Source organism: Phascolarctos cinereus, unplaced genomic scaffold, assembly GCF_003287225.1.
Source record: "Phascolarctos cinereus isolate Bilbo 61053 unplaced genomic scaffold, phaCin_HiC Scaffold_726;HRSCAF=1367, whole genome shotgun sequence".
Lineage (NCBI taxonomy): Eukaryota > Metazoa > Chordata > Mammalia > Diprotodontia > Phascolarctidae > Phascolarctos > Phascolarctos cinereus.
The window spans coordinates 79585660-79613081 of record NW_027556098.1 but is presented as its reverse complement, the minus strand read 5'-3'; the positions used below and the strand labels follow the sequence as shown (position 1 = coordinate 79613081).

The window sequence follows — 27422 nt, the reverse complement described above, 5'->3', positions numbered from 1 at the left end:
ATTCCAGAGGGGAAAGGAAGGGATGGGTGGTGTTTGGTTGACACTTTGGGGTAGGAGGGTTGAGTGGGCTAGGAATAAGGAATCAGGTGGTGGGGGAAGGGTGGGAAATGGAGTTTGAACAATGACCTACAGAGGTTAAGAATGACTGGCATATGAAGGCTATGACCAGGTGTGAGAACATTCAGCATTGAGTGGAAGACATCACTCCTTTTCCCAGTGGAGGCTGCAGACCATTCTGGAGGCAAATGCAATCTAAGATGGAAAGCACATGGTGAGATAGTCAGGTAGAAGACCCTGCTTCACTGCTCTTCTCTCTGAAGGCTAAAGATTAGGCAGTAAAAGGGTACCACAGATGATGGAAGTTGAACAGCAGTAGAAAGAATTTCCAATTTCCATCAACTTTCCTCTTCCTTTTCCCTCAAGGAACAGGGGTGGCAGGAAATGAAAAGCCTGAAGTCAAAGGGAGTTGCTTCTCTCTGCACCAGAGGTTCTCCACAATGAAGCTGGGAGATTGACCTGACAACAGGAGGGGGAAGTTGCTTTGTGATGGTTCAGATCGAAGTCATTAATTTGGGACAGATGGAAGATGTCCAGTCCAACCCCTTGCCACTTTCTCAGGGGACACATTGCACCCAGCAGATGTAAAGCACAAAGCACAAAACTCTTCTTCTTACTTGAGGAAGCTGGCAATGAGGTGGCAGTAGGAAGAATTAAATTAATTCAATGAATGTTTCAACTGCCTCTTTTTTTTATTGTGCAGTCACATCTTTTGATTTATAGTTAGGCTCAGATTTGCAGGGTAGGTCACCATAGGCTGTATTTTCAGTTCCTTTGCTATTCAGAACATATTATTCCATTCCCTCCTATGATTTTTGATAGATACAGAATAGCTTTGTGTAATTCAAATTTCCTTTCCTTTACATTTGAAGGTCATTCCCTCAGTTGCTTACAGAATTTGTTGTCTATCAGTGGAACTATTAAATATAATCACTATGTGTCTTGGAGTTTATGTTGGTATTTTAACAACTATTGTGATGATGATGATGATGATGATGATGATGATGATGATGATGATGATGATGATGATGATAGCAATCTGTGGGTTCTTTCAATTAGCACTTTATCTTTTGTGTTCCATTTTCTTATATTATTTCTTGCATTATGGTGTTCAGGTTTTTTTACTTGTCATGTTCTCCTGAGATATCTATAATCCTTACATTGCCTTTACTCATTCTGTCTTTGATTGTGTGGAGATCATGCCTTCTTTTAACGTTAGTGCTTTTTCGTTTCTCTTTTTCCAGATTGTCCTTCACTTCTGTGTCTTTACATTCCCAATCAGTTGAACTCTTCTTTGGTGAGACTTGCCACCATGGATTCAAGTTTTTCTATTCTATCAATTATTTCCTGCTGTGCGGTTATAAATTGTGCTTTCACAATTCTTTTTTCTCTTTTAAACCATTCAGGAACATGTTGCTGTGGTTCCATGCTCTATTGGAAATCAATAGAGTCCTCTGCCTCATCAGATGTTGATTCTTCTTACTTTGTCAACACTAAAAACAAACAACTTCTAAAAATTAAGAACTCTGATTAAACACTGATAATCATGATTCCAGAGGATTGATGAAACATGCTATTTCCTCATGACAGAGGGGTGATAAGCTTAAGGTGTGGAATGAGATATATATTGCCTGTACATGACCAACTATTGACTAGGCACGTTTGTTTCAATAATTTTTTTTCTTTTTCAGTGAGCATGGGGGAGGGTAGGAGTGGGGTGGAGATTAAAAGAGAAAGAAAGTAAATTCTGTTCACTTTTTAAAAAATTTAATTTACAAATAGTTCAATGTAAATGTGGCAGGAAGTCTCTAGTGGAGCATTCCAGGAATCTGTAATTAACCCTGTGGTTTTTTTTTTTGGTGAAAGATTTGGATAAAGACATAGATATATACTCATAAAATTTGCAAATGACAATAAGCTAGGAAGGATAGCTTACACATTGGATGAGATAGACAGGGATTAAAAAAAAAAACAACCCAAACCTTAACAGGCTAAAACATTGAGATGAATTTAGCAAGACTGTATTCAATAAATGTAAAACTTAAATTTGGGTTCAAAAGATCAGTTTGACAAATACAGAATGAGAGGCACAATGGTTAGATAGAAAGCAGTTTTAGTAGAGTTCAAGCTCAACATGAGTCAGTAGGGTGCTGAGTAGATAAAAAAAGTTAATGCCACCTTGAGCTGCATTGAGAGGCATAGCTTCCAGGAATGAAGTGATAGTCCCTTTACCCTGGTCAAACCACAGCTGGTTTATTGTGTTTAATTCTGGGTACCACATTTTAAGTACATTGAGAGGTTGAAGAGAGTTCAAAAGGCAACCAGGATGGTAAAAGACCTTGACTCCATGACATATGAGAATCTTTTGGTGGAACTGGGGAATGATAAACCAGAAGAGAAGACTCAGACAGAATACGATAGTATTTGAAGGGCTGTCACATGGAGGAGGGATTAGCCTTGATCTGTTTGGCCTCAGATGGCACACCAGGGGCAATTGGTTGGTTGTCCTTCATTCTCAAAAAGGACCAAAATGACCTCACTATGTTGGGATCAAGGTACAGGGTGTCCAACTGTGGCTGATCAGACCAATATGAGCTTGGAAGGCCTTACCACAGATCAGGCACAAATAGTCCATATAAATATTTGGAATGGAGATGTCTCTAAATTTGCACATCTCAGTGCAGAGGTAAAGTAAGGATTCATGTCAGGAAAAACTTCCTAACAGTGAGAACTGCTCAGAAGTAGAATGAATTGTTTGAGAAGTGATGAGCTCTTCTTCAATGGAAACTTTTATATGATTAATAAGATTATATATTTAAAACTTGAAGGAATCTTAAGAGATGATTGAAACTATTCCCCTCATTTTACAGATGAGGAAATTGAGACACAGAGAAGTTCAGGGACTTGCCTAAATCAGATAGCTAGCAACAAAGGCAGGATTTGAATTCAGGTCTTCCTGTCTCCAGGTTCTGTGCTATGCACCATAGCACTTAGCTATAATAAACAGAGATGACTTATTGTCAAGCATATGACAGTGATTCCTTTCATATATGTGTTGAATTAGATAAATTCTGATGTCCCTTCCAATTCCCAAATTCAGTTATTCTAATAATTGTTTTTAGAATAATTTAATTTTCCATAGCTGTGGTGTGGGAGAGGAAATCAGTTAAGGCTTTATGTAGAAAGCAGCACACGAGCTAAATATTTAATCAACATAAAAACTCTAAGAGGCATAGGAAAGGAAAGAGTGAGAGGCAAAAAGTATATGAACTAAGGCTGTGGCTATATGGGTAGAGAAAAAAGGATAGAAATGATAGCTGATGTGGAGGCAAAAACATTTTAACCACCAATTGGATAAGTGGCGTGTATTATTGTTCAGGTCAAGTCCGACTCTTTATGAATCCATTTGGGGTTTTCTTGGCAAAGATACTGCTGTGGTTTGCTATTTCCTTCTCCAGCTCATTTTATATGAGGAAACTGAAGCAAACAGGGCTAAGTGATTTGCCCAGGGTCACACAGCTACTAAGTGTCTGAAGCCATATTTGATGAAGTCAAGACTCCAGGCTCAGCACATCCATTTCGCCACCTCACTGCCCCTAAGTGTGGTAAGGAAGAGTGAAAAGTCAAGGATGAAACCAAGGTTAAAGGCTGAGTGACTGGTGATGCCCTTGACAGTGATAGAAAAATTTAGTAAGATTTTGGGGAGCAGCAATAACGAGCTGTTGTTGGCATGTTGAGTTTTAAATGACTACAAAAGGCATCCAGTTTATGATGTCCAAAAGACATTTTGTATATGTCTGAAGCTCAAGAGAGAGACTGGGGTAGATATATACATTTAAGAGTATTGTGGCAGGGTTTGGGAAAGAAGATTGGAATAGCCTATAAATTAATACCTTTTTCAGGTGTCCATTTCTTGGAGGTATATCTAATTCATTGTTCAGGCAATACAGTCCCTTTTCTATTTGGATAGCTATGTGATCAATCTATTTCATATTGTCTTTCCACATTTCACATGGATTATGGTGCACAGTATTTTGAAAAAAAAAGTTACCTTGGAGGTACCAATGCAACTACTGATTTGAATAGTTCTCAATTATCTTTGGTACTTTAGTCACAAAGTACTTGATCTAAATTCAGGGAAAGGTATTTATATTGCAAATTACATGGGTATAAAAATGCAGTTTGGTCTAGTGGAAAGAATGCTAGACTACTTAGAATAGTTAAGAGTGACCTGGCATCAAACCTTGTATCTGATACTACCTCTGTGACTTTGGGCAAGTCACAATCTCTTTGAGCTTCAGTATCCTCAATGCGAAATGGGGATAATAGTACTTGTCCTATTTCTCTCACAGAGTTGTACGATGAGCAAGTGAGATTATTTTTAAAATGTCAACTACTGTTATGGTTGCAATTTTTTTCTTAGAAGAAAGGCACTTCTTAGAAAAAGATGGTCACATTTATTTAGCTAGGGAAATTTATCCTGTCTCCTCAGCTAGACTGGAAGTTTCACAGAATGTTAAGCATTGTAAACTATCTTAGAAAAATTCACATTTTATTAAGAAAATGAGGCTTAGAAAGTTAAAAGTTACTTGATAAAAGTCACAAAATACACAATTATATAGGTAATTTAAAAACAAAAAAAATCTACCCATTCAATATTGGATTGATCATCTCAAAACAATATAATACTAGGGCTACTAGTCAGCAAGGTAATATTTTGTCATATTGGTAATTAAGTGAAACTTCTAGGTGGCAGATTGATCAATTTCAAGATGTGTTTCTGAGGAAACCTGCCATACGCACTCTTATTGACGCAGATCTGTTTATGCCTACACCCAAAATTTCAGGAAGGCCTTTAAGAGTTATTCATCAAAGAGGCAGCTAGGTGGGACAATGGATAAAGCACCACCTCTGGAGTCAGGAGAACCTGAGTTCAAATCTGGCCTCAGACACATAACGCTCATTATCTGTGACTCTGGGCAAGTCACTTAACCCCAACTGCCTAGCCAAAAAAAACCAAAAGTTCAGAGTCAAAAAAGGCCATCCAATTTGGGTGCAGACTTTTAGTTACCACAAACTAAAATTCATCAACAAAGTGAAAACGCATAAAAGTGACAGTTGATGTCTCAACCCTTCAAAAGCTCTCTGATAAAACTTAATTATTGAAAATCATGTTAAATAATTTCCCACAGACTAAGATTGAAGACATATTCAGAAATCTTACTTCCAACTGTGAACATAAACCAGTTTGTGATATTAAGAAATTAAGTGATTTCACATAGGGAATTGGAAAGTAAGAGTATATATGTAGATATTAATTAAAAAGGACAAAGAGTAAGTTTTAAAGATTAAAAATATTTTATTTACAATTTCTTTATACACAGTTTTTACATTTTTTTTCAATTTAAAAACAGAATGGATAACGTATACATATATGTCTGAACAGATTGTATCCACAGTTTGGGAAAATTACCTGACAAAAATGTAAAGGCTTTTCAAAACAGTTATAAAAGGCAAACCTTAAATTATTCTAAGAATTTTATAACAATCCTAGGGTTGCTGTTAAGACTACTAGCCCAAAACGTACATAAAAGCTCAAAATATTTCTATAGACAACGTATGCCCAAGAGCCATGGTGCATACAGGCTAGGTAGAAAATAACTTCTCCAATTACCTTATTGGAAACATTCTTTTAGAAAGCAAATACCCGTCCCTTACTGACATACTGGTAACATGAGATTAATAGAATTCTTCAACCTATGATAATTATTTCCAAAGGTTTATAAAATAATTCAAGAGTATCAATAGGAAACAAACTAAAAAGTAAAAAATGGAATTTTCTCAATGTTATTATAGCTTATATTATTAGTATTTAAGTTATATTAAAGTATTGTTAGGATAATGAACTTCCATGAGTTTATCTATTACTTCACTCTACTCTTACTTAACATTTAACTATTGGTAGTTTGACTAAATTTCAGTACTTTCTTGTTTGAGGGGAAGTTCTTTAATTTTCTGGGGTCCCCTCCTTCAAATTGAGTTTAATCTAAAGATACAATCAAGCTCATGATCCCTAAAAATGGTTATATGTGCAAACAAGATTTAAAATGTATGGTTAGGCTAAGTGACCTAAGAAAGCTGCCATTAGCAATACATTTTCATTGTTGACTGCCAAATATTTCTCAATGTCTAATTTATATTTTGGCCTATATTAATATTTTCATTTTTGAGACTTTCGAATTATAGATTCTCCAAAAATTTCTGATAGCTTATACAAACTGAAATGTTATGACCTAACACCACATATACATATATAAAAATGAAGAGCCCACTGAATATTTAACATTTCTAGGAGAGTACTTATCTCAAATAATTCATTATAAAACATTCTAATACTTAATTTCACTTAAGACAAACCTTTCCATCTGTTTCTTACTTTATTATTTCACACACTAGATGAGTGTGCCTTTTAACATCAGGACAGCATGCTTTCTAGAATGAGGCTTCAGAAGGTACACATTTAAAGAGGGTTAGAGAAGGGCTCAGTCAATTTTTCACAATTTATTACCTTAACTCTAGCAAAGTGCAGGGCATGACGAAGGAATAGAAAATTGTCTCAGGAAAAAATAATATTCTATTAATTAAACTGTTTTTAAAAACCAGTAGCATTTCTCCTAATCACATCTTTAATAACAAAAGCGTCAGTGGGAAAGCTTTGTATTTTATGAAAAGGTTGCACTACAAGATTTTTTCTTTAAGCAAATTAGCATCAGAACTCATATCACCATGAAAAGGAAGACTAAAGAAGTGCAAGGAAACAAACTGTCTAATAAAGAAGGGCAAATAAAAATGACCTATTTGTCAAAAAGTTAAAAAGTTTACTTACATTAAGTATGTAGAAAGATCACAACAGTGACACTGTATAGTTTTAAATCTCTTATCTGAACTTTTAAAAAACACTGTTTTGACCACAGGCATAACATATTGATAAAAATGCACAAATGGTTCCGGGGGAAAAAAACATATAGTAAAATAAACTTGAAAAAAATCCTTATGAAAACCATTTCTATAGTTTAACAAAAATAAATCTCTACAGTTAAATCACAATTTTATAAGGGAATGTAAATTAGTTATGGATTTAAAATAATATCCATTAGAAATATAAATATACATAGCTAAAGTTCTCTCTCAGACATTATACATTCAGAACCCAAGCAAACATCAATTATTCTTAATGCTCAAAACTGATTACCAGTAACATCAGTTTAGAGAGGATTTTCATGAGACTGAACTCCATTGTTCAAGTTAGGATTTCACAGGCGTTTGTTTTATAAACTTTAATCTTGGCCTTATTACCTTTAACATAAATTATCAAGCATATGAACTTGACTATTTTCTCAGATCTCTCCCTAACAATGGCTATCTAGTCATAGCTAAGCAGGAAAACGGCAAAAGCAGAACAAAAATACACTTACAGTTAGAAAACCCCTGGATGTAGGCACCAGAATAAAATGTGTTTTTTATCTTTCCTTGTTTTCTTCATCTATAATAAGATGAAGCACTTGTAAAGATATAAAGATGAATGAAATATATCAAGAGTACAAAAAGAAGAAACTTTTCTCAGTCTGCATTTAGCTAGGAAGAAAAACTTTTAGCAGTTTTAGAGGAAAAAAAAAAACCAAAAACACCTTACCAAGACAGTCTGCTCACAAAATCTTATTAAAAGGAAAAGGTAAAATTGTAGCAAATATTAAGATGTCAGGAATTTGTCTGTTTTTTAAAAAGATGAAGAAGGCTCTTGTGTACATAACTCTGGGAAAACAATGATCAATTTATTTCCTAGAAAAACTGAAAAGAAATTAACAATCATATCCTAAAACTAAAACTTCTTTACAAGCTTTGCTCTCAGATGAACAGTTCCAGATTAATCCCTTGCTCAATCATAGACTTTGCTGTTGTTTGAATTATAAAAGGTTATTTTAATGAAATGTTGTCTTTTAAGCAGATGAACAATAATGACTTTTCTCAAATTAAAGGTTAGTTTGCGATTTTTATATACCTACTCATTTACTTACTGCTTGTTACTCACAAAAATGAACAATCTTGGTATTTTTAAGCCAGATTTTACTTCACAGTATGATCTACATTGGATTTGGGGGCGGGGTTAGAGTTACCACGAAGTTTCTTCTTTGGAAGTTCTTTCACCTTGCCACATTATTTTCAATGATGGCAGCAGTCAAAACTTGTATAAAACTAGAAAATTTATATAACAGCATTGTAATATTGCACAAATGTCTTACTTACATCTTACACTCACCAGTGCAGGCATAGCCTACTGAAGGCCAATTAGAGGATGAGAAAAATGACACCAATTTGGTCATGGCATGCTACAGGAAATAAATTTCTTAGGTTACACTCAACTAAACAATTTTATTTGAGTTTAAATAATTAAAAGGTACATTTAGTCCTAAAGCACCCTTCTTAATAAATGTATTTTTAAAAATTGTTCTTGATCATTTTTTAACTTTGGGGTTATGATTCCTCATGATGTGTGGTACTTTAGTACAAAAGACAGAAGATGAGGGTTTGATTACCAATGCCACTAGACAGTTTGGAAGAAAAAAAATAAGCTAGTAAATTTCATAAGAAAAGTGTGAGGAAGTAATTATTAATCTGATAACAGTTTGTTCATAATGTCTGCAATTAGAATTAAGTTCTAAATCTGTAAGGGCTATTAGTTTATGCTTAATAACAGAAGTACCTAGCCCCACTTTGACAGAAGTGGGAGTGGAGGGAAGAGAGGCAGAGGAAATGGAAGTTAAACTTATTTTGTAATGTGTTATAATTATTTGAATGATATCACCAAAAATCTTTTAAAGGAAGAAAAGGGCATGAGGGTAAAGATAATAGCTGCTGACATTTTATTATTTCTCTCTTAGTAAAGAAATGGTAAATATGGCCTATTTTAAAATTTATGTTTCTCATTTTCATAATCCAACACCCTTGGATGATACCTGAAAATTATTATTAGATTCAAATACAAACTATAAATAATACCACTACTGAATCTCAATTACATACAGTAGAGTATAACCACCTTTGGAGTGGTAAAAAGTGCTTGCACACTGCAGAATTAGGGCTTAGACATATCCAGTTCTCACTACATGTAGAATGACATTCAAATATACTGAAAAGAGAAACATATTCAAAAGTGAAAGACAAACATTGATGTGGTTTACCTTAATATTTACTTTTTAAATAAATATAAAATCTTAATTTTCATGAGTTTATATATGTAACGTGAATATAAAGAGTTCAAATGTTACTGAATCAATCAGTATGTATCAAAGATAGGGTACTTTGATACCAAATGAGGCCTCCAGTTACTTTAATTTTTTTTTTAATATTAATATATGGAAAGATGTTACTACATCTAAAACTCAACAAGTATGACTGACAATTTGTGCACTAATTAAAAATGTAATATCCTAACCACACAAAAAGATGCACTGTATATAGATTTTATTATGTATTCACATGTGCATATATTTTCTTCACTTACAAACACAATGCAGACAATAGAAGGCAGCATAGAAATAGTGTTTTTGAGTATAAAAAGTTGTTAATTTAGTAGAAAATTTATATTTTTGCATTTTCAGCAGACTACTATACAAAAGCCATGCAAAAAGTTAAGTTTTAAGCTGTTTGTATGACAAAACCAAAAGTGAAACACTGACATAATGAGCAATGCAAAAGACTTTAGATAGAAGAAATGACTGAAATCACTTTAAATGACACTTGAAGGTAGTTCTTCTAGAAGACTACCAAATCCTACCTTGACAATTTAAAATGTTTTTTAAGGTATAAAATCAATTTTCCAGACAAGTGGATCACTCTATTCAACTGCTTCCAGAGGCTATAAGTGTAACTGCTATTTTCTAGAATGAATTTACTGCATGAGCTCATGAGGCCACTGAAAAGGGGGAAAATGCAAGGAGAAAAGAAAATTTTACAATACCATAACAATGGCATTGCTAGTAAAACTGATGAGGTGCATTCCCTGTTTCTCTTTATGCATTTAGTAACTACTACAACACCAACAAGTACTTAAGAGTCTTAAATACTACGCTTTGCTTTCTTTCTTTTAAGGGAGATGTACATTTTTAGCTGCAACGTCTAACATGCTCTAATACATATTCAGGAAAATGCAGGCTGCATACTTGTAAACCATCAAGTTTACAGGGCATCCGTGGGTACTCATCTTCTTTCCATTTATTTTCTTCCGGATCAAATGTGAGAATAGAATCACTGTAATGACCATTATAGCAAAGGCCTCCAAGAACCATTATTTGTTTGTCCAATACAGCTACACCATGACCACTTCTACCAATTGGCATTGATGCCAAGATAGTCCACTGATCAGTCTCTGGGTCATAAACTTCTGTGGAAGGGCATCCTTGTGACTCAAAAGAGGCCCTTAAGATCACACAGACACCACCAAACACATAAAGCTTACCATTATAAGAAATCATTTTGTGAAAGCATCTCGCATAATTCATTTTGCACTTATTCTCCCAACAATTAGTAACTACTTGAGTTCTTCTTGTTCGGTGTTCCACTGTCCCTTCTTTACTAGGATCAAATACACACACTTGTTTGGAAGTGGAAGATGAGGTAATTCCACCAGTGATGAACAACTTGTTACTAAGCACTGTCCCCTCATGTCCATATTTATTGACTGGATAAGGATCCACAAATTCCCATTTGTCTTCAGTGATGTCATAACGCTCTGTTGAATAAAATGTCTCATCTCTTGTTCTTCCAGCCACAGCATAGATGTACCTACCAATAACACCAACTGCAAATTCTGAACGTGGTACAGACATATCTGCCATTCTCAACCAAGTATTTTGTCTTGGGTCATACCTGAACACTTTGGAGGAAGCATGAAATTCACCATCTGGCCCCAGTTCTTCCCCGCCTAACAAGAACACAAAGTTATTCACGATGGCAAGGCAGTCTGGTCGTAGAGGTACTTGTGGACCCTCCAGCTCCCACCAGACCCGTGGTTTGTGTAAAAGAAGAATTTTACTATTTACCATGCTATGTCCTATCATTCCTCTGAATACTGCAGTCTGGGGTTTGGCAGAACGGATACGGCAGGATTTCATTTCCATCAAAGGCTGCTGGTGAACACTATGAAAGTAATTCAATGCTTGGTCAACTTCATGTCGTAGCTGCCGAGAATATCTATAAAATTCTGATGTCTTAACCTAAGGACACATTAAAAATTAATTTTAACTCAAAGAAAAAGCACTGATGATAATTAAAATGATCAAAGGCCACTAAAATAATCTCTAGGTCCTTTGGGGGTTATTTTTCATTTTATTTTTTAAAAGCATCTAAGGCTACATATTTTAATTGCTCATAAAACGTGTAAACCCCCATATTTTAGGGATGGTATAACTGCAAACTCTATGTTGCCACACGTTTTTTATGGTTATCATAACAACAATGACAAAAAAGGGATTAGCTTCTTACCTCCCAAGAGATGCTATTAGATAGAATAAAATCACATACTATTTGGCTCTGATGGTAATAATAACAACAGCTAATATCTGCATTGTGTTTTAAGGTTCACAAAGCGATTTACATGTATTATCATTTGATCTTCCCAATAATCCTGTGAAAAAGGTGTAATTACCCCCATTTTGTAGATGAGGAAACTGAAGCTAGGAGAGGTTAAGTGACTTTCCCAGTCACATAGCTGGTAAGTGCCTGGGGCAAGATTTGAACTTGGGTCTTTCTTACTTGAAGCCTGCACTCTATTAGTACCTCACCTAATTTACTCATTAACAATGTAAAATCAACATCTTAGAAACTTAGGGGAAAAAATGTAAATTTAAAAGTCTTTAAACTTTTGCTAAATAGATTCAAGGGAATATCTTTAAGGTAACAAAACAAGGCTCAATTTTCTTTTCTTTGGTTTTATTACCTTTTTTAGGGGGCAGGGGACCTGCTATTTCATCTACATAGGAAGTCCTAGTGTGGAAACTCCTTGCATGGATGCAGACTGATAACTTGTCTGTAATTTATAATCTCAGAAAGTTGCCTGGGGCACTGAGTGGTTAAGTGACTTGCCCATGGTAATATAGCTAAGTAGATGTCACAGGCAGAAACTTGAATCCAAGTCTTCCTGAATCTAAACCTAGCCCTCTATTTATTCTGATATCACTGCCTCTGTTGCACTTAAGGACAGGTCAGGCAGGCTGAGATGTGCATAGTGCCCAGAATTGACCACAGATTCAGCTTTGGGCCCAGGCCAACAGTTTGGAGTCTGGAGAGGGCTAAAAGCAAGGGCTCAGTCCCCAGACCTCTGAGCAGATCTTACACTCAGCTCCCCACCCAGGAATTAGCACGGGGATCCCTCAGGCAAATTAAGATCACAAATTTATCCCCAAGAATTCCATGACAAGACAGCAACACTTGGCCTGCTTAGAGAAGATTGTTGGAAAAATGAATAAATAACAAAAACAAAAAGATAAATCATTATAATGTCAGGGATGCTTACCATACAAACATGCAGAAAAGAATAATTTTAAAACATCTACAACTAAAACCTCAAAGAAAAATTCAACTCGTCCAACAAATCGGAATTCAGAGAAGAAACGATGCAAGAGTTTTATATGGTATTAGAAATTAAATAAGAGCAATACAACAAAGAAATGAAAGTTATAGAAGAAAGACTTGAAAGAGGATTAACAGCTTGGCACAAGAGGTATAAAACCTTCCCCAAGTAACAAAAACCTGAAAATTGGAATGGACCAAACAAAGGTTAATGTCTCTATTAGATATAAAGTAATATTAAAACAAAGTGAAAAAGACTGCAAAAAAAAAAAGAAAAAGTAAGATGTCTTATATTAAACAAATGACCTAGAAAACAAATCAAAAAGAGGATCAATTTCACAGGCCTACCTAAAAACCATGACCAAAAAGAGTCTGGATATCATATTTCAAGAAATCATGAAAGAAAACTACCCACACATATTAGAATCAGAACACAAAGTGAAAAGAAAAAAACAAATCCACCAATCCCTTCTTCAAACTCCAAAATGAAAACTCCCAGTAACGCCAAAGTAAAAATTCAAAGGTCAAAAAGGAAATACTGCACACAGCCAGAAAAAGTTAAAGTACCAAGGAATCTGGGGCAGGTAGGTAGCATGTTAGAGCACCAAGGCTGGAGTCAGGAAGACCTGAATTCTAATCTGGCCTCAGACACTTACTACCCTGGGCAAATCACTTAACCTTGTTCCCCTCAGTTTCTTCATCAGTAAAATGAGCTGGAGACAGACATGGCAAATCATACCAGTACCTCTGCCAAGAAAACCCCAAATGGCATCAGGAAAAGCCAGACATGACTGAAAAGACTGAACAGCAACCAAGAAATCACAGTCAAGATCACAAAATTTAACACTGTAAAGAAAGGGAAACAAGAAATACCATATTCTAAAAGGCAAAAGATACAGACTAACAATAAATAACAACTTATCCAATAAAATGAAATATTATCCTTAAAAGGGAAAAAAAATTGATGAAATGGAAGACTTCCAAGCTTCCAGATTAGAGTAGAAATTTTGAAATACAAACACGGGAGCAAAGAGTTTTAAAAAAATAAATAACAAGTAACAAACTGGGGAAAAACTTTATATGGAAAAAGTATATGCATTCTAATGGAGAGCAGGGGATAATACAAGCCTCTTCTAAATACCAAAATATCATCAGAAATCTTAGACATCAAATATGATGGAAGTCCTGAGGTTGAATTTTATTATCTTCTGATAATCTTAAAAGAAGAAAGGAGGAAGATGGCGGAATAAGACAGGAAATACTGGACTCTCCAAATTTCTCCTACAAACAAGATAAAACATCACCTTAAAGTGAACTTTGAGCAGCAGAAATAATTAAAAGTTGAGGTAAAGCAGTTGTCCTCCTGAGACAACTTGGGAGGACCTCAGGAAAAACCCCATACCTCCAGGGACAGAGAGTTGGCTTATTTGAAGTGCTAACACCCCTAGCATAACTCTCAGAATCAACAAACAAAAAGCCCTGGGGCAGCTGGGGCAGATCTCAGCTTCAGGAATTTTCACCTCAAGGACAGTGTGGGGGTTGGAGAACTGAGTAGGGGAAGATGAAGGACCTTCCTCTGTTGTTGGACACCAGGCCCAGTTGTGCTGACCACACTTGGATCTGGACTGCCGCTGTGAGTGAGGAGGGGCAATCTCATGTGGTAAGCAGAAGAACAGGAACCCTGCTGGCTGTGAGCATTTGCAGAAAAGCAGAGTCCCTGGTTTCAGTACCAGGGCAGAGGAGTGAGCTGAAGTTTGCAGCCATGGGAGGAACTGCAGGGAGCAAGAGCATTTGCAGTGACAGCATGGCTGGGGGCCCAAGCCATGGCGCAGGGACAGAGAACAGTGCCCAAGGAAGGGCCCCCAGACAGTGCTTAGAGAAAACCCTGAAGCCTAAGGCATCGCTCCCCACAATTCTGGACTAGAACTTGACTATAATAATAACCCACTAAAAATAAAATGATAATAATAATGATAATGAGTAAGCAACAGTGCAAGAACCCTACCATAGATAACTTCTATGGGAATAAAGATCTGGGTTCATACTCAGAAGAATATAATGAAGTTTTAAAAAGCCACACCTACTTCAAAGAAAAATGTCAAGTGATCACAAGCTCAAAAAGAGTCCTTGGAAGAACTTAAAAAGGACTTTAAAAATCAAATAAGAGAAGTTGAGGAAAAAATAGAAAAAAAGATGACAGCAATTCTAGAAAATTAAAAGAATTATGAAAAGAAAGTCAACCAACTGCGGAAAGATCCAAAAACTTAAGAAAGAAAATAACTCCTTAAAAACTAGAACTGGGCTGATACTATAAGCAAACTAGGAGAGCAAGGAATAGTTTACCTGTGAGATTTATGGAGAACAGAAGAAGTTATGACCAAACAAGAGTTAGGAAATATTATGAAATACAAAAAGGATAATTTTGATTACAATAAGTTGAAAAGTTTTTGCACAAACAAAGCCAATGCAACCAAGATTAGGAGGGAAGCAGAAAACTGGGAAAGAATTTTTACAACCAGTGTCCCTGATAAGGGCTTCATTTCTAAAATATGTAGAGAACTGAGTAAAATTTATAAGAATATGTCATTTCCCCAATTGATAAATGGTCAAAGGTTATGAACAGGAAGTTTTCATATGCAGAAATTAAAGCTATCTAGTCACATAAAAAAATGCTCTAAATCACTACTGATTAGAGAAATGCAAATCAAAACAACTTCGAGGTACCACATCACACCTATCAGGTTGGCTAACATGACAAAACAGGACAATGATAAATGTTGGAGAAGATGTGGGAAAATTGGAACATTAATACATTGTTGGTGGAGTTATGAAATGATCCAACCATTCTGGAGAGCAATTTGGAACTATACCCAAAGGGTCCAGCAATAGCACTTCTAGGTCTGTATCCCAAAGAGATCACACAAATGGGAAAGGGACCCACATGTACAAAAATATTTATAGCAGCTCTTTTTGTGGTGGCAAAGAATTGGAAATTGAGGGGATGCCCATTAATTGGAGAATGGCTGAACAAGTTGTGGTATATGAACGTAATGGAATACTATTGTGTTATAAGAAATGATGAGCAGGCAGACTTCAGAAAAACCTGGAAAGACTTGTATGGACTGATGCTGAGTGAAGTGAACAGAATCAGGAGAATGTTGTACACAGTTAACAGCCATGCTATGCAATGACTAACGTTGATAGACTTAGCCCTTCTCAGCAATGCAAGGATCTAAGACATCTCCAAAAGTCTCTGATGGAAAATGCTATCCACATCCAGACAAAGAACTATGGAGTTTGAATACAGATTAAAGCATACTATTTGATCTTTTTTTCCCCTTCTGTTTTGTTTCTTCTTTCTTGCGGTTCCTCCTATTGGTTCTAATTCTTGTTTACAACTTGATTAATGTGCAAATGTTTAATAGGAATGTATATATAGAGCCTATATCAGACTGCATGCCATCAGGGAGGGGGAGGGGAGGGAGGGGGAGAAAATTTAAAACTCAAAAGTTTATGGGAATAAATGTTAAAAACTAAAAATAAATTAAAAGTTAAAAAAACTAGAACTGGGCAAAGGGAAACAAATGACATTAGAAGGTACGAAAAAATAATAAAACAAAACCAAAAGAACAAAAAAAAAGAAGAGAATGTGAAACATCTCATTAGAAAAACAACTAATCTGAAAAAAGATTGAGGGGAGACAACATAAGAATTGGTGGACTATCTGAAAGTTATGATAAAAAAAGAGTCTAGATACAACATTACAAGAAATCATTAAGGAAAATTACCCTGAAGTTCTAGAATAAGACAATAAAATAGAAAATATCCACTGATCACCAACTCAAAGAGATCTCAAGATGAAAACTCACAGTAATATCATATCCAAGTTTCAAAGCTCCCAGGTTAAGGAGAAAATTCTACAAGCAATAATTTAAAAAACAAAACAAAACATTTAAATCCTTTGGAGCTACAGTCGGGATAATACAAGATGTAGCACCTTCTACATTAAAAGAACATTATATCTTGAAGAGCAAAGGAGATGAATTTGCAACCAAGAACAACTTACCCAGCAAAGCTGAGTATAATCCTGAACCGGGGTGGGGGGAGGACATGTAATAAGTTGAAAGATTTTCAGGTATTTGTGACAAAAAGACCAGAACGCAATGGAAAATTTGACATACAAGATCTAGGGGAAACATAAGGTAAACATTAAATACAATTATTAGGGACTCAATAAGGTCATACTGTTTACTTTTTATATGGGGAAAATGTTATCTGTACTCTTAAGAATGTTATTATTACTTGGGTAGTTTGAAAAAGCATACATAGAAAGCTTGGGGTTGAGTACGATGGGATGATTCTGAAAAATAAAACTGGGCTGAGAAAGGTAAAGTAGAGTAATAAACTCATGCAAACAAGATGTGAATGGAAGAACTGTTACAGTGGAAGCAGGGGTGGAGGGATGGTAGTGCTGGAACCTTATTGTCATTGGAACTAGATCAAAGAGGGAACAACATACATACAAAAGGGTATAAAAAGTCTTCTGAATTTACAAAGAAATAGGAGGGCAATGGGACAGCATAAGGGAGGGACTTTTAGAAAGCTGTGTAGATCAAGAGATAGGAGGGTGGAGGAGAGGATAAGGTAGGGATTCTTACAAGGGTGGGTAAACTAAGGAATAGGAGCATAACGGGAGAGGATAAGGGAAGTAGTGATCAGAAGCAAATCAGACTGCCAGGAGGGATGGGGGGAAAAGAGGGTGAGAAGGATAATACAGAGGAAAAACAGGATGGAGGGAAAAACACAACTAGTAGTTATAATTTTACATATTTTATATGTGTGTGTGTATATGTGTGTGTGTGTGTGTGTGTGTGTACATATATATATATATATATATGTATAGGCAATTGGGGTTAAGTGACTTGCCCAGGGTCACACAGCTAGTAAGTATCTGAGACCAGATTTGAACTCAGGTCCTCCTGACTCCAGGGCTGGTGCTCAATCCACTGCATCATCTAGCTGCCCTTAGTAGTTATAATTTTAAATGTGAATGGGATAAACTCCCCCATAAAAGGGAAACAAATAGCAAAATGGATTAAAAACCAAAATTCAATAATATATTGTTTACAAGAAACACAATTAAAATGAGATACCTACAGAGTTAAAATAAAAGGCTGGAGTAGAATCTATTATGCTTCAGCTGAGGTAAAAAAAAAAAGCAAGGGTAGCAATCATGATGTCAAAGTTAAAGCTAAAATAAATTTAATTAAAAGAAACAAACAGGGAAACTATAGTATGACAAAAGTACATAGAAAACGAAGCAATATCAATACTAAACCTATACACACCAAATGGTATAGCATCTAAATTTTTAAAGGAAGAGTTAAACGAATTACAGGTGGAAATCAATTGTAATAATTGTGGGGGCCTTTAACCATCCCCTCTCAGATTAGATAAGTCTAACCAAAAAATAAATGAGAAATAACTTAAGGAGGTGAGTAGAATCTTAAATAAGCTAGATATGATAGATATCTGGAGAGAATTGAAAGTGAACAGAAACGAATACATCTTTTTCTCAGTGATACATTGGCATCTGCACAAAAAATGATCATATATTAGGGCATAAAAATCTTATAGTCAAAGGCAGGAAAGTAGAAATATTAAGTCCATCATTGTCATATCATAATACCATAAAAATTATATTCATTAAGGTACCATGGAAACAGAGATTAAACACTAATTGGAGACTAAACAACCTAATCTTAAAATATGAGTGGGTTAAAGAATAAATCATAGAAACAATTTTATTAAAGAAAATAACACTAATAATGTAATTTTTATTTTTTAGGCAATTGGGGTTAAGTGATTTGCCCAGGGTCACACAGCTAGTAAGTGTCAAGTGTTTGGTCTGAGGCTGGATTTGAACTGAGGTCCTCCTGTCTTCAGGGATGGTGCTCTATACACCACACCATTTAGCTGCCCCTGAAAATAACAGTAATGAGACAACACACCAAAACTTATGGGATACAGCAAAAGCAGTAATCAGAGGAAAATCTGTATCTCTAAATACTGATACAATAAAATAGAGAAAGAGCAGAGTAATGAAATGCGTATGCAACTAAAAACAAAACAAAATAAAAATCTACAATTAAACACCAAATCTGAAACATTAAAAACTAAAGGTGAGATTAATAAAATTGAGTGTAAAAAAACACTGAATTAATAAATAAAACAAGGAGTTGGTTTTATGAAAAACAACAACAAAAAAATAGATGAACCGCTGATTAATATGATTTTTAAAGAGAAAACCTAATCACTAATATTAAAAATGAAAAGGGTGAATATACCACAAATGACAATGAAGTCAAAGCAATTATAAGGAGTCATTTTGCCCAATTATGTGCCAATAAATTTCTTTTTCTTTTTTTTTAATAAATTTAACAATTTAAGTGAAATGGTAGAGTACTTAACAAAAATACAAACTGCCTAGATTAACAGAAAAGGAAATAGAATATCTAAATAAACTTGTTTTAGAAAAAGAAATTGAACAGGCCAAAAATGAGGCTCTACATGGATTTGCAAATGAATTCTACCAAACATTTTAAGATCAACTAATTGCAATATTAAATAAATTATCTAGAATAACAGGCAAAAGACAAACTCCTTTTCTGCAACAAATTTGGTACTGATACCTAAACCAGGAAGAGAAAAAATAGAAAGTAAATTATTGACCAATTTCATTAATGAATATGGATGCAAAAATCCCAAATAAAATACTAACTAGGAGACTACAACAATATATTATACATTGTAACCAAGTGAGATTTATATCAGGAATGCAGGGATGGTCAAAGATAAGGAAAACTATTAACATAATTGATTATATCAATAACAAAAGTAACAAAAATTATATGATTGTATCAATAGATGCAGAAAAAGCTTTTGATAAAATACAACACTTATTCCAATTAAAAATACTTGAAAGCATAGGTATAATGGAATTTTTGCTTAAAATGATAAGACACATCTACCTAAAACCATCAGCAAGCATTATTTGTAATGGGGGTAATCCTGAAGCCTTCCCAGTAAGATCAGAAGTGAAACAAGGATGTCAATTATCAATATTATTCAACATTGTATTAAAAATGCTAGCAATAACAGTCAGAGAAGAAAAAGAAATCAAAGGAATCAGAATGGGAAATGGCATAATAAAACTATCTCTCTTTGCAGATGATATAATATACTTGGAAAATCCTAATAAATCAACTAAAAATTAATGGAAAAAATAATTTTAGTAAAGTAGCAGGTTATAAAATAAACCCACACAAATCATCAGCATTTCTATATATATATCACTACCAAAACCCTGCAAGAAGAGATTGTAAGAGATACCTCAATTAAAATAACTGCAGACAGTAAAACATACCTGGGAGTATCCCTATCAAAATAGACCCAGAAAGTGCATGAACATAATTATAAAACATTTTATATAAAGTCAGATTTAAATAACTGGAGAAATATTAACTGCTCATGGGTAGGTAGAGCCAAAATATTACAAATGATCATTTTATCTCATCTATTTATTTAATGCCATCCAAATTAAATTCATTTGGAAGAACAAAAAGTCAAGAATATCAAAAGAATTAATGGAAAAAATGTAAAGGAAGGAGGTTTAGCAGTACTGAATCTTACACTATACTGTAAGGCAATAATTACCAAAACTATCTTGTGTTAGCTACAGAAAAGTAGATTAGTGGAACAGAGGAGACATATAATATAAAAGTAGCAAGTGATTATAGTAACCTTGTGCTCAATAAATGTAAAGATTTAAGCTTTGGGGATAAGACTTCATTATTAAGATAAAAATTGCTGGGAAAGCTGTAAAGCAGCCTGACAGAAATTGGGCACAGTCCAACATGCCATTTATCAAGATAAGGTCAAAATGAATACATGACCTAGATATAAAGGGAGATAGCATTAAGAAAATTAGAAGGCAGAACATATTACCTATCAGATTTATGGACAGGAGAAGAATTTATGAATAAATAAGCAAGAGACAAAGAACACTGTGAGGTGTAAAATAAATAATTTCAATTACATTAAATTTAAATGTTTTTGTACAAACAAATAAAACCAATATAGCCAAGATCAGAAGGAAAATAAAATTGGGAGAAAATTTTTACAGAGTTTCTCAGGTAAAGATCTTATATCTCAAATATATAAAGAACTTTGTCCAGTTTATAAGAATACGCATCATTGATGGAAAATGCTATCCACATCCAGAGAAAGAACTATGAAGTTTGAATGCAGATTGAAGCACACTATTTGCTCTTTTTTTTCCTACTGTTTTGTTTTGTTTCCTCTTTCTTGTAGTTCCTCCTACTGGTTCTAATTCTTCCTTACAACATAACTAATATGAAACTATGTTTAATAGAAATGTATATATAGAGCCTATATCAGATTGCATGACATCTTGGGGAAGGAGGTGAGGAGGAAGGGAGAGAAAAATTTAAAACTCAAAAGCTTATGGAAGTAATTGTTGAAAACTAAAAATAAATTCATAAAAAATATTTAAAAAATAAAATACACAGAGAACTGAGTAAAATTTATAAGTATACAAGTCATTCCCCAACTAATAAATGGTCAAAGGATATGAACAGGAAGTTTTCAGATGAAGAAATTAAAGCTATCTATAGTCATATAAAAAAATGCTCTAAATCACTATTGATTAGGGAAATGCAAATCAAAACAACTCTGAGGTTCCATATCACACCTATGAGGTTGGCTAACATGACAAAACAGGGCAATGATAAATGCTGAAGAATATGTGGGAAAACTGGAACACTAATGCATTGTTGGTGGAATTGTGAACTGATCCAACCATTCTGGAGAGCAATTTGGAACTATACCCAAAGGGCTATAAAATCGTGCATACCCTTTAACTTATCACTACTAGGTCTGTATCCCAAAGAGATCATAAAAATGGGAGAAGGACACACATGTACAAAAATATTTATAGCAGCTCGTTTTGTACTGGCCAAGAATTGGAAATTGAGGGGACACCCATCAATTGGAGAATGGCTGAACAAGCTGTGGTATATGAATGTAATGGAACACTACTGTGCTATAAGAAATGATGAGCAGGCAGACTTCAGAAAAACCTGGAAAGACTTGTATAGACTGATGCTGAGTGAAGTGAGCAGAACCAGGAGAATGTTGTACACTGTAACAGTCATGCTATGCGATGACTAACTTTTCATAGACTTGGCTCTCCTCAGCAATGCAAGGATCTAAGAGAACTTCAAAGGACTCATGACAGAAAATGCTGTCCACATCTAGAGAAAGAACAATGGAGTCTGAATGCAAATTGAATCATACTCTTTGATCTCTTTTGTTGTTGTTGTTTTGTTTTGTTTCTTCTTTCTTATGGTTTCTTTCATTGGTTCTAATTCTTGTTTACAACATGACTAATGTGAAAATATGTTTAATAGGAATGTATATATACAGCCTATATCAGACTGCATGCCATTTTGGGGAGATGGGAGAAGTAGGAAAGGGGGGTAATTAAAAGAAAAGGCATAAGAGTAAGATGGAGGTAAATATAATATGCAAAAGTTTTTGCACAAACAACTGAAGTATACATAAGATTAGAAGGGAAACATTTAAATGAGTTAGGGGAAATTATGCAGTGAGCTTCTCTGGTAAGTCTCATTTCCAAATATATATGAAACTGATCCAAATTTTTAAGAACAAGAGCCAGTTTCCAATTCATAAATGGTGGAAAGACATGAACAGGCTGAAACCCAAGCTACCTATTAGCCATAGGAAAGAATGTTCTAAATCATTAGTAGAGAAATGCAAATTAAAGTGTCTGTGGTTCCAGTTCATACCCATCAGACTGGCACTGACAAAAAAAAAATGACAAATGTTGGAAGAGCTATGGGAAAAGATAAGATACGTGCTGCTGGTGGCACTGTGATCTGGTCTGGCCATTCTGCAAAGCAATCTGGAATTGTGGACAAAAAATTACTTTACTATGCATACACTTTGACCCAGCAATACCCGCTATTAAATCTATACTCAAAAAAAACAAAGAAAAAAATACACACATGAACAAAAATATTTATAGCAGTTCTTTCTGTGGTGGCAAAGAACTAGAATCCAAGGTGGTGTCCATAAATTGAGGAATGGCTGAACAAAGGTATATGAATGTAACTGAATACTACTATGCCATAAGATGAAAGGGATTATCTCAGGGAAATCTAAAAATATTTATATGAATTGATAAAGAGTGAAATGAGCAGAACCAGAAGACAAATTTGTGCAATATGGCATTATAAAGACAAACCCTGAAGGACATAAGAACTTTGATCAATGCAATGATTAACCATAATTACAGAGAACTGATGATAAAGTACAATACCTAAATCCAGACAAAGAGATAACAGATTCATGGACTCACAATGCCAAATGAGACATAAACAAATGGTTTTGGACCTTCCTACTGCAGGAAGTTGTTTTGCTTTAACTATGCATATTTGTTACAATGATTTTGGGTTTTTTTCTTGATTTTTTTCTTTCAAGGGTGGGGGGAGGAAAAGAAGTAGAAGGGAGAGAAAATAGATTTTGGTAAATTGAAAAAAATTCAATTTAAAAAAAAGAAACATATGACTAATATTCAGTTAAAGGTGGATTACGTAGTGTATGGATATTTAGGGCCATTTCTGTTTCTCCCTGGATAGTCACTACACATTAATACTTCCTCTGCAGTAAAGTAGGTGAAAAGAAGAATGAAGAGTTCAATAACTTAGCTGTGCAGAGCACTGGATTTGAAGTCAGGAGACCTGAGTTCAAGTACTAAGTCTAATATTTATTAAGTATAGATCCATTTGCAGGTCACAATCTCTCTGAGTCTTAGGTTTCTCACTTTAAAAAGGAAATAATACTCATACAATCTCTCTCATAAGATGGTTATTTTGAGTATCACACTTTGAAAGTACCATATAAATGAGTTACGATTATTAACTATCATTTTCAGAAGCAGTCATTTAAAAGAACTGCCAAGAGTTAACAAGTTATCTTCCCACTCCACTCCACATATAACCAGAAAGGAAGTACTACCAGATAAAAGGAAGAATGAGACCAATCAAGAAAAGTTTAGTAATCACTACCTTCCTCTCTTATCACTCATGATTCTAAACTGTTTTAAACACTCTTCCTTTCTACAAGGTGAAGAAATTATCTTCTATTGATGTTACTGTAAAGCTTTTGAAATCATTGTGTCAAAATTACGTTAGCTCATCTAAATAGTTTAAATAGGAACAATAAATAAAACATAAATTGCTATCTAATAATTATAATTGACTTTTGGTTATTTTATACAAGGCTTACTTTGAATTAGATATAATATAGGCTTACAACCCACTGCCCCCCCCACATACCCTGGTGCTCCCTAATTCTTTTTTATACCATAAAGACCCCAGCTGAAAGCTATGGACATTTTTCCTGGCTATGTGACAGCCAGGCAGCTACAGACCCTCAGGTATAAACGTCTGCTAAGGGCTGTAGCACCAGCTCTGCAAAGCTCTGAATTGCTAGTGCTTTAGTACCAGGAGTGCCAAGACAAACAACCATATAGTACTAGTGCTGCAAAATTCTGAACTGTTGGTGTCAAGCCAAAGAATCAAGAAATTAGAGGGAGTGGGACACTGAGAAAGGAAACTATGGAGAAGGGGTTGGGGGATTGTGAGAACCTGCGCTGTACTCCACTAAGACTGAAAGAAAAGAGCACAGCAACTAGCTAAGGCCAGTTCTAACCAACCAAAAGTTCTTTGGGGCTAAGATCTAGTGAACTGTGAATTGCCCAGAGCGGCAACAGGCAGAGGTCGCTCTGCAACTCAGCCCCCAAGAAAACCACAATCAGAAAGGAGAAAGTCAGAAAGTAAGTACTAAGGGAAAATAAAGGGGAAAAATACTGAAATTACCAAAGATTTAAAGAAAAAGAAAACTCATAAACCTTGAAATAAATAGATAAATCAACAGGAAAAAGAGTAACAGAAGGAAATATGGACTCATTTATCTATTAGTAAATACTATAAAATAAAGGAAAATGACCCAATACTTGATGAGAAGGAGGACCCTATGGATTTTGGGGAGAATATGGAACCATAACACATTGTTCCTAAATAGTCAAAAAGAAAAATGAGAATTACGAGAGCAGAATTTATGGCCATCACAGCAAAAATAATGGCCAGGATAGAAAAACTGGAATCCATACTGTGAAGCCTCATCAAAGAAACAAGAAAGAATAATGGACTGGGAATGCAACTATGTAGAAGTGGAGAACAATCTAGGAAAAAAGCAAAAATGAAAAAAAATCATTAAAATAAAATATACTTACTATGTAAGCAAAACATACCAATCATGAAGACAGAAAGCATAGACACAACCTAAGGATCATAGGTCTCCCAGAAGATAACAGGTCAAAAAACCTTAACACTACAATGAAGGAAACAATAGAAGAAAAGTACCTAGAACTTCTGAACATAGAAAATATTTTACTATTGTTGTTTGCCCTTCATTCTTGAAGAGGACCATAACATCAGGAAGATGATCTCATGATTTGCAGATGAATTGAATTTAAGTGAGGCAGAGCTGTGCAAAGTTACCAGCCTCACTTTCTCCTCTGGAGCCAGATGAGTCCAGTGGGGCAAGACACAGATCAGGAAGACAGGAGAGGGCCCCCACATAGAAAATAAATTCCAATCAAAAGAATTCACAGATCACCTCCAGAAAAAAAGAACCTAAAGGCTGCAAACTTCAGGACACATAGTGGTTAAATTTAACAATTCAATTTAGAAACAAGTTCGGTGAGCAATCAGGAGAAATACTTTCAAATACAAAGGAAAATTCAAATAATGCAAGATTATTCTGTACCCACCAGGAAACACAGGAGGGGAAGGAATAACGTTTTGAAGGGCAATGGAGCTCAGCATGCAGCCCGGGGTAACTACTCTGCAAATCTGAGCTTAATTACATATAAAATGGATGTGGCAGGTAGGTGGCACAGTGAATAGAGCTCAGCCTTGGAGTCAGGAGGACCTGAGTTCAAATCCAGCCTCAGACATTTGATACTTACTAGCTGTGTGACCGTGGGCAAGTCACTTAATCCTGATTGCCTCATCAAAAAGCTAATAAAAAAAAAGATGGCCGTTAAATAATGAAAAGGTGTTTGAAACATTTTTAGAAAGAACCAGAATTGATAAGATTAGTTGCTTCTTGAACAACTCAGAGAACAGAAATGCAAAGGTGAATAAATGCAGCAGGTAGGGATAGCAATAGCACCAGAGTGATGGCAAAAAGACCAGTAAGAGACTTCTTCTTAAATGTATGAAAAGAGACAGAGGTGAAGGTGGAATTCTGGTAGAGGTAAGCGTGAAAAAGTGGACAGGAGGTATTGCAGGTAGAATCTGGCAACACCTTGCCTATAAGTGAATCAATGTGTTTTTGTGCAACTATATTACAACACAGAAGCATATATATGAAAGGGGGGGACAAATAAGCAAGGGGACAGAGAGGAGTGTGTGATGTGCTGGTGTCAAATCAAGGGCTAGCAATGAAGGGAAGGTGACCTCTGTGGTCTTAGAAACAATAGAGCCTAAAAGAGAAGGCCTGAAAAGTCTTAGACTAAAATGTCTTATATGAATGTATTCCTACAAGGCATAAAACAAAAAGAAAATTACTAGCATATATTTTAAGACACATCTCAATTTAGTATCCCTTCTCTCCAAAAACACCATCTTTGCCCTTAATTTGTCTTATATTCAGTATACTAGCTTCACTGGGAGTCCCAATTTAATAGTCCTTCAGTTGTCTTCTAGTCACTCAACTCCCTGTCTAGCCTGACACTGTTATAAACAAGTTTACATTATGTTCTCAACATAGACTCCTTTGTTTCTTTAATCTTTTCCCATATTTATGTTGAACCCTGATTAATCTTCCCCTCCACCCCCTAATCCTTGCATCCAACATTAGCTTCACTTTTTCACATTCCAGATTAAAAGGCTGTTCTGGAGAAAAAAATCACATAACTAAGCTCACCTGGCTCATTATAAATCAATGCTTTCCAACTTCAACTACATATATTGCCCAATATTCTAATTCTTCCTGTCTTGAAATTTTTTTTTCACTTGACCCTGTTGCCCTTTAAAGCTACCATCATGTTTTTCTCCTTCGTTTCACAGCCAAACTTCCTTTTTAACTTTTCTTTTATTTTGAGGATACATTATTTTACTAGTTTAGATACTCCCTTTAACAATGGAGATCACAAGCCCTCTATAATACAGTAGATGGGCTTTAAGAATTCATGTGGCTTAAACGTTTATTAGCCTATGTCCTCTCTGGTGGAAAGTCTCTCCACATGACACAGAGTCATCAGTGGGATTGCTATTTCAAGCTTTCCCAGCACAAAGCAAACAAGAATTTGTACTGTGCAGGCAAATCCTTTAAGAACTCAAATATCACCATACCATAACAAGACATCCCTAGGACCTAAATGAATTCCACGTGACAATGCTTCAATGGGTCTATGAATTCATCAATATCGGTATCCTCTAAAGATGGAAATTATAAATCTATGCATGCTTTTCCATCTTGATCCCCTCATAAATTCTTCAAGGGGCGGGGGAGAGGGTAGGATGGCACTCAATATGCCTGGATCCTTTTTCTACAATTCTTGA

General features: G+C 35.1%; 1 protein-coding gene across 2 annotated transcripts in view; it reads right to left on the bottom strand.

Annotated features, from left to right (window-relative positions):
- Positions 1 to 5392: 5392 nt before the first annotated feature.
- KLHL15 (kelch like family member 15) overlaps positions 5393 to 27422 on the bottom strand; it is a 61445-nt gene continuing 39415 nt past the window's right edge. For both annotated transcript variants that reach the window (XM_020989877.2, XM_078146623.1), the window contains exon 4: positions 5393 to 11330. In XM_020989877.2, coding sequence (XP_020845536.1) covers positions 10221 to 11330 — 1110 coding nt within the window. In that variant the 3' untranslated portion in view covers positions 5393 to 10220. The remainder of the gene's footprint in view (positions 11331 to 27422) is intronic.